Below are 8,896 nucleotides of genomic sequence, written 5' to 3'. Positions count from 1 at the left end.
CGACAATTTTTCGAAAAGTTGTTGCCTGGCAATAGACACGAGAGCCCGTAGGGCTCGAGTGACTATTGGCGAATGGAAATAAGTTTAAGAAAAAAATTGGAGCATTATTTTCTTATTTAATTATCTCAATTAATGTGACACTCATTTTTCAACTTGTCAATGTGAACAGCACAGTTAAGCAAATATATAGACGAAGATATCAATAACATATTAGTTAAAATGATTTATAAATACAGTTGTATTCATGAACTAATCTTACCGAAGTACACTCGAGCGCTTAAAATTTCCGATTTGTATTGTCCTCGTGACAATTTGACATCCATTATTATGGTTCATTTTCTTAAATGTGACAGTTGTCACAACTAGTTTGTTCTTTATTTGGGTTTATATGCCTGCGGACACTAAATCCATTCGCCAATTTCACTAGTTTTTATTTTATTAGTCATTTTTTCGTATCTTATCCTAAAACTAACTAATTTTTTTTTCATTCTAAGCAAAACATGTTCTTAAAAGTTTTTTCGTAGGATGCACAGTTTTCGAGATAAACGCGATTGAACTTTCAAAAATCGAAAAATTGTCATTTTTGAACCCGGATAACTTTTGATTAAAAAATAAAATAGCAATTCTGCTTACCGCATTTGAAAGTTCAAGTCAAATTTTATCGGTTTTGATTATTTGCATTGGTAAAAATTTATTTTTGTATTGTTAAACAAAGCACATAGTTAAACACATAGTGCTTGAGTGATGTTTTCAATGATCTCCCATTTAAAATCGAACGAGTAGGTACAAGTGCAAGCGAGGCTATTTCTACGTAGAATGCATTAAAACGCATGTATTGGGCACGGGAAACACTATATGTTTAAAGCTTTGTTTAACAATAAAAAAATAAATTTTTAGCAATGCAAATAATCAAAACCGATAAAATTTGACTTGAATTTTCAAATGCGGTAAGCAGAATTGCTATTCTATTTTTTAGTCAAAAGTTATTCGGGTTCAAAAATAGCAATTTTTCGATTTTTTTAAAGTTCAACCGCGTTTATCTCGAAAATTATGCATCCTACGAAAAAACTTGTAAGAACAGTTTTTGCTTAGAATGACCCAAAAAATACAAAAAAAATGTTTTGTTTTGCGAGAAATCGCTGTTATGTAATTCCTCAAGTTCTTTGCTTATAACAATCTAATCGACATCCGGATCAACTGTTACCCAAAAAATTCGTGTTCTACGGGTCAAAATACATAAGAAAACCTGGGTAAGTCCATCTGCATAAAGGAGGCCGTTGTACCCCCCCTGGCGACAGGACTAAACCATATTCTGGTGTTTCGCGTAAGATTTCTAAACATTTTTCCTAGTTTTTTTTTTAATTTTACTTTCTAGATAAGGATTTAGCAAGTCATTTTGTATAGGTATTGTTCAAACTGTTTCTGCATTTTTATTTTGAGGGTTATTTATGATCCTTTTCGTATTTCTTTAATTGATCATGGTTGTCAGCAAAACATTTTCAACGCGGTTAGTATGGCATATTTTAGCCACAGCCATCATTATTAAAACACTAATAATTTTAACCGTCTTGGCCGATCTCTGTCGGCGCTTATGATAGAAGGCCGAAGTTCTCGCTTAGTATCAACCCACCCACGGTATCGGCTGGCTCACAGAGAATCGGCAACACCGCTCGGCATAACCGATATTGTGGCCGCACGGAATGGAGGAGAGAACGAGCTTCAGTCGGGTCAAACTTCCCCTACGCCCCCCACCAACGAGGACTACGTGCCGTTGTTTCTCCCACAGGCAGACAGTTGAACGTCGTGTTCGAACGGAGAAGTACGCGTCACACGGAGAGTGTGTTCTCAACTGAATATAATAAATCTATGTCTGTTTGGGATTACTATGCTTTTAAGTCCGCAGTGTTAACGTAATTTTGTATTCTTTATGTTTACCCACAAATGCTGGGATATACTTCCTACAGGTAATTTCGTTGTTTTTTTTTGGAAAAATCTTAGTTTTCGGAGATGTGAGTTCAAGTTGTCGGAATTTGGTGAAGTGAAAAACTGGATTCGAGGATTTAGTTCCTGGATTAATTTAGTGCAACCAACAAAAATCAGTGGTTTTAAAAATGTGTACTGTACTTGAAGGATTAACTGTGTGTTTAAACGACCAAAGACTTCTAAACAAGGTGTTTAAAAATTACTACCTTAAACTTACTATGGATTTAAGTGATATTAAAGGATTATTGGGACTAATTCAACACAAACTGGATGGTGTAGGCTACAAAATTTTAATAATGCCTTTTCGAATTAATAATTTCTAATAAACGCTTACTTCAGTTTCAGTAGGCCCAAGATTTCTTCTTAGCCTATTCTTAATTCAATGTTGTTTTTGCTCATTTTTAAACAATTTTGTAGACTTCACAATAAATGTGTAAAGTGATTTGTGATGAAATCAAAACGACTACTTTGGGACTGTGAAGTGACTATTATGGACTCTTATTGTGACTTGTGCAAAAGGTATTATTTTTACCTGGATGTTGAAAAGAAAATAGACAGTGATTATAGTGACTGCACCGATTTCTTGAGAACTTGGATTTTTTCAAATCACTAGTGTCGATAAGTGTTTCCACAAAGGATTAGCAAAAACAAAGTGACAATAACAACATGTGGCTGTATAAATTGTGCTTTTTCGTATGTGCAATGCAAAAAATAACTTTCCTTAGTAAATAAACACTGGTGCGATAAACAAATTTGTTTTGGTATCAAGTGCACCACACAACAGTTTTATTCACCTAATCCGACAAGTCGTTTGGATACAGTATCTCGCATCTCCGGATTTTAGGATAATATGGACTTCTTTTGCTAGAGCTTTTTGTTAGTTTTCAGAACTGGATGCAATGTATGCAACATTGAGGTAGGACTGTTTTTACATGCTTTGAATTGAACAAACGTAACAAGATAATTTGGAACGCAAGTATTCGAATAATCTCAAATGAATTATGGTTTTTAAACGATATTTAAAAAAATGACTTGATGAAAGTCTTGACTAATATTTTGATAAATAATTTAAATCCAAAACAAAAATTAAAATTCTAATTGCTGTAAGTGCCAAACATAAGAAATCTTTTATTTCTGCTATTAACAGACTTTTGTCTATCTTATTGACGAAAGTTATGTAGAAATAGGTACTTTGGTTTAAAAAGGTTTTTCAAAAGATTCATAATTTATATTTTTTGGTAAAATTACTTACCTACTATTTTTTTTATTTCAATGATTTTTGCAAATATTGGTTTCTCCATCGCTCCTGATATTTTGAATACTATTTTCCCACCAAGTCTTTTCTTTGCTTTGTGAACATTGTCAGGCATTGGCAAATATATTTTTTTAAATATACATACCGAAATTTTTGGAAAGAAAATGTCTTAATTTGGGATATTTTTCAAACGTAAACAAAAAATTTTCATATCTCTTCATCAACATTTTAGTGAAAATTCAAATAGCGAGTTCCATGAGGGAATGGTTTTGATGACGACAGAAAAATGAAATTATATTATTTTTGAAAGATCGAAAAAACATGATTTTTTGAAAAATAGCCAAATTAAAAAAATTGACAGATTACTGATATTTATCTTGCCAGTAGTGTCAATAGGTCATAAACTGCTGTGCTTCCTAAATTTATTAAGTTTTCATAGAATTAAAAAATCAAGATAGCATTACCTACAATTTTTCAAAATATGATTATTTCAAAAATAGCCAAATTTAAGAAAATTGACAGTGCTGTGCTTCCTAAATTTATTAAATTTACATAAGAGAATTAAAAAGACCAAAATAGCATTACAATTTTTTAAATTTGTTTTAGTTATAAGTCTGTGGTTTTTCGGATATTGATAACATTGACAAATTATTCTACTGCAAACAAAATAAAAAACAAATTCAAATAGTGAGTTTCATGAGGGAAAGGTTTTGATGACGACATAAATATACTTAGGTATAATATCATCTTTGGCAGATCGAAAAACATAATTTTTTTCAAAAATGGCCAAATTAAAAAAATTGACAGATCAAAAAGTGCTGTGCTTCCTTTATTTTTTAATTTTCATAAAATTTACAAAATCAAAATAGCATTACAATTTTTCAAATTTGTTTTAATTTAAGTCTTTTATTTTTTGGATATTGATAACATTGACAAATTATTCTACTTCTACTGAAAACGTAAAATAAAAACAAATTTAAATAGCGAGTTTCATCAGGGAAAGGTTTAGATGACAACAGAAAAATTAAATTTTCATAGAATTAAAAAAATCAAAATAGCATTACAATTATTTAAAAAAAAAAATTTTAATTGTAAGTCTCTGATTTTTTGGAAATTGATAACATTGATAATCTGTTGTACTGAAAACTTACAATAAAAAAACAAATTCAAATAGCGAGTTTCATGAGGGTAAGGTTTTGATGACGACGGAAAAATATAATTACCCATTAGGTACTTATATTATTTTTGGAAGATCGAAAAAACATGATTTTTTCAAAAATAGCCATATTAAAAAAATGACAGATTAGGTGCTCATAATTTGCCAGTAGTGTCAATACATATCTTAAAGTGCTGCCTTATTTTATTAAATTTTCATAGAATTTTAAAAATCAAAATAGCATTACAATTTTTCAAATTTGTTTGAAGTCTTTGATTTTTTGGATATTGATAACATTGACAAATTATTCTACTGACAACTTTTAAATTACCTATGTACTCTTTGTAGTATATCTTGGCGCCAAAAATACCTATAGTTGTCCTCATCATTTACAAAAATAATAAATTCAGACAAATTATCTCCAAAACATTAAAGAAACAAACTAATCATATTCATTGAAAACTGAAGTAGAAAATCCCAAACATACCAGAAAAAGTACATACTTACCTATATTTATGTGAATGATGTTTTTTGCACATATTATGAATAGAATGCTAAATATTTTAGGAACTAGCATTATAAGCTACAAAATGTTATCTTTATTCACACAATTTTCCAAAAATTACAAATTATTGCTAATTTTTGAAACCGATTTAAAAAATATTTACCTGGCAGATTTACTGGCTTTACCAATGATTCTATTTTTTTTAAACTAAAATTCAATTATTTTTTTACTGAAAATGACAATTGTTTTCTTAAATACCTGTTCAATATATCTAGAGGGGTAAAAATTAGAATTCATAGAAAATTAACTGTTGTCAAATTACATAGAAAATCCAAGTATTTAGGGAAATTAGTCACAGGTCTGTCGATCTCTACATGATCAACAATCACTGTTTAGAAATGAAAAAAATAATGAAATTTAATTTAAGAAAAATTATAGTTTATAGAAAACCACTTAACTGTTGTCAAATTGTGTAGAAAATCCAAGTATTAAGGGAAATTAGTCACAGATTTGTCAATCTCTACATGTTGAACAATCAGTGTTTATAGAAATGAAAAACCTACTAAAATTTTATCAAACTGTTATGTTTATACCAGGAGATACTATTTTTTAAATTAATTTTTTGTAGGTACAATCTATAATTATTGTGTAATAAGTAGGTAAATGATCAGTATATTTATGGTTAGAATTGTTATGCCCTGAAATGGTCAGTTTTTACTAAAATTTACTGTATAGCTATTTATGCTATTCTCTTATTGTTTACAAAAGCTAGAGGTAAAAGGTGATGCATACCGTTGCATTGTAAATCATGTTACAATCAACTAATCAAAGATCAATTTACATTACATCAAAAATTACATTTTTAATTAACTAATGTAATTTTCATTACCCATACCTAATCCCATAAAAACATAATACATACTTAGGTAAACTTTCATTTAACATTTTAATTTATGATTTTGTATCAAAAGATTATTTTTCGAAAAGTACAGCTGCGGTCACTGAATAGTTTACACCTTCATTTTTACATTGTAATAATGTAAAATCGTAGTGTCCTACAGATTTGCTAAATGTCAAAGTGCTTGTCAAAAATTTGGCGCGTATATGAAAATCAAATAAAAAGCTATTAAACACGTCCAAAATGCCTTCAAATATGATGTGATTTTTAGGTGAAATGCATGAAAAGTCGGTAACACAAAAATATGAATTCTTAAAGAGAAAAGCTCATAAGTGATAGTGAAACATTGTGGTAATAATTGCACTTCTATATAAATGAAATGAACAGTGTCAGGTTAAGGATTTTATTTAAATGCTAGAATTTTGAGAAATGCAGATAGAAAAGTGTCATTTGGACTATACAGTATTTTTAAATTCTCAGCTACTTGTCTTTCTCTTTGTTATCCAGATGTAGTAGCTCCGAGTATAGAAATAAAATCAGTTGATATGCAGCTGATACACATTCAGAATGTCAACAGAATTAGAATAATATATTATGCTGGATTAAAAGTTATAGACAACCAATATCAAGTTTGCAAACAAAAACAAATTCCCATAAGATTATAATAAATAACCATCATTACCATATTAAAGCACTGAATAGCAATTTTAATAGATACAAAGTAAACATTGGTTAAAATCTACACTTTTTGAATTATTTAAAATCACTGAACAGATGAGTCCCGTTTCACAAAATTATTCAGTTTGAATTTCACCAATTTCAATCTAGTTGGTGTCCATATAAATATTTAACCAGTTTCCTATGAATGTGATAAAAACCTAGTATAAATGAATTATTATCTTTGAATCTTAAAAACAAACACTAAGTATGTATATTTTTTTACAATAGGGCTTTTCATTCACAGTCATTTGTTTCGAGTTCCTGTCATATGTCGTATAATCCGTGTATATTAATATTATACACAGATTATACAACATATGACATAATCTCGAAACAAATGACAATCGATGAAAAGCCCTATACCAGTTTAGGTGATAAGTGATAACTACTATGTACAGCTGCACGGCCATAGAATAGTTTACACCCACCCCTACTTACATATCTATTAGTAGCCGATTTTTTGAATTTTTTACCTTGTTTAGATGCACTTTTACAAAAAGTGACTTTACCAGTGTCGTATCCAGAATAGGTTGATTAAAATTTAAAAATCAAAATAAAATAAATCTTATTTTACAAAATGTAACAAACTGGAATTATAGATATAATTTTTTTTTAATTACTTATTTAAGTAAATTAAGTTAAAATTATTGAGTTTGTGAATTGTTCTTATTTTTTGCGCGTCATTCAAATGCATTATATTCCATTAATTTCGTCTGTCTGGTGATACTTACACACCATATTTTGCAAGTCATACTGAGTTTAATATTTTTCAGTTTATATTAATAATTAATATTAATTTTATGTCAATAATAGCACTTTTTTAATATTCCTGTTTCATCAATCTATTTTACTGTTCATTGCATAAAAATTTTAATTTCTCAGGAGGCCTCAGAATCCCTGCATAAACTGAGCCTAACTCGGCAATTTTCTTAAGCTCTTTCAATTATAAAAGAGATATTTAATATAAAGAAAAGGTCTTCGTAAAAATGGTAACACTGGTTCACTACAGAGCACACAATATAGGAATACAATACATAAAAATTTTAATTTTAAAAGGCCCCTAGCCTCAAAATTCCTGCATAAACTGAGCCTAGCTTAGTAATTTTCTTAAACTCTTTCATTATAAAAAAGATAATATTATAAAGAATAGGTCTTTGTAAAAATGGCAACACAATATGCGAAACATATTTTTCCTCTATCTTATTATACATGTGTTCCATTGGCTCTATTACAATACATTTGTAAACTGATCTCAAAATCTGGTGTTGACTACGTTTTAAAGACTTTCATGGCTTCATGGACAATGGTTACAAATGTTCAGAAAAGGAATAAAAATTCCATTAATATCATTAAAAAATCATCATATTCTTTTTTTTAATATAGGACTTTTCCTAAAACCAATCTTTTCTGCATGGTGATATAATTATATCAGTTTTTTACTTGAAAGAAATGTGGCTAGATGAAAAATATCCTGGCTTAGGAATCTGAAGTAATGTTTCACATGCAGCCATGCAAAGCTGCCAGCCACAGCCAAGAAGGTTCACATAGCACTGATGGTTCCTAGCCTTATAGAAGATGAAGGAAAAAATCTACTTGGTGCCTGTTTCCTGTAATGGTTTTCTTCTTCCAGTTTTTTGGCAATTTAACTCCCTTTGTGACTTAACTCATTTTCCATTTTGTCTTCTTCTTCTTCTTCCTCTTTATAAACAATTCTGCTTGTTCATTGGCAGATTGATGCCTATGTGGTTATTCCATTCTTTTTGATATTTAGTGTTCATTTGTTTATACACTGTACGTTACATTGTCTTCTAATGTCTTCACTTCTCTCCGTATCCATTACTCTCATCCCTGCTGTTTCCAGTAGTCTTTGCGTTGTAGCTGTATCGGGTCTTGTTTCTGATGCATATGTCATTATTGGCCTTACACTGGCTTTATAAATTCTTGACTTCATCTCAGTGTTAATACGTCGCCAGGTTTCGCCATATAGTGTTATTAAGACATCCTGCCAGTCTATTTGCTTTTTGAACTTGATTTCTCACTTATTGTCCAGGTCTTCTTACCATGACAATTTTCTCCATTTTATCACATTGTATAAATCCCATCATATTCTTTCTTTTTATTGTTACTGAACTTTCCAGAACTATCATGCAAATAAGTAATACAGTTCAACAGAGCTTGAAACATGATTAAGTATGCAAACAGAGAGACATAAATTCCAATCTGACATATTATCACAAAAATAATTGTGTTTTTAATGAAAATTTTGACATTTTACTTACAGGTGATTAAAAACAGCATAAAAAATGAAAATTGTCAAATACCCTATATTACCATGACCCCCCCACCCAAACGAAGATAAATATCAAGTCAATAATCTTA

General features: G+C 29.7%; 1 protein-coding gene across 1 annotated transcript in view; it reads left to right on the top strand.

The window, feature by feature from the left end:
* The first annotated feature begins 1,752 nt into the window (after positions 1-1,752).
* LOC114336641 (zinc finger MIZ domain-containing protein 1-like) overlaps positions 1,753-8,896 on the top strand; it is a 66,070-nt gene continuing 58,926 nt past the window's right edge. Inside the window, exon 1 of the mRNA XM_050651623.1 lies at positions 1,753-1,964. Coding sequence (XP_050507580.1) covers positions 1,942-1,964 — 23 coding nt within the window. The 5' untranslated portion in view covers positions 1,753-1,941. The remainder of the gene's footprint in view (positions 1,965-8,896) is intronic.

This window comes from Diabrotica virgifera, chromosome 5 (assembly GCF_917563875.1).
Source record: "Diabrotica virgifera virgifera chromosome 5, PGI_DIABVI_V3a".
In the NCBI taxonomy this organism is placed as follows: Eukaryota; Metazoa; Arthropoda; class Insecta; order Coleoptera; family Chrysomelidae; genus Diabrotica; species Diabrotica virgifera.
The sequence above is the reverse complement of the archived record's forward strand: the minus strand, read 5'-3'. Positions and strand labels throughout refer to the sequence as shown.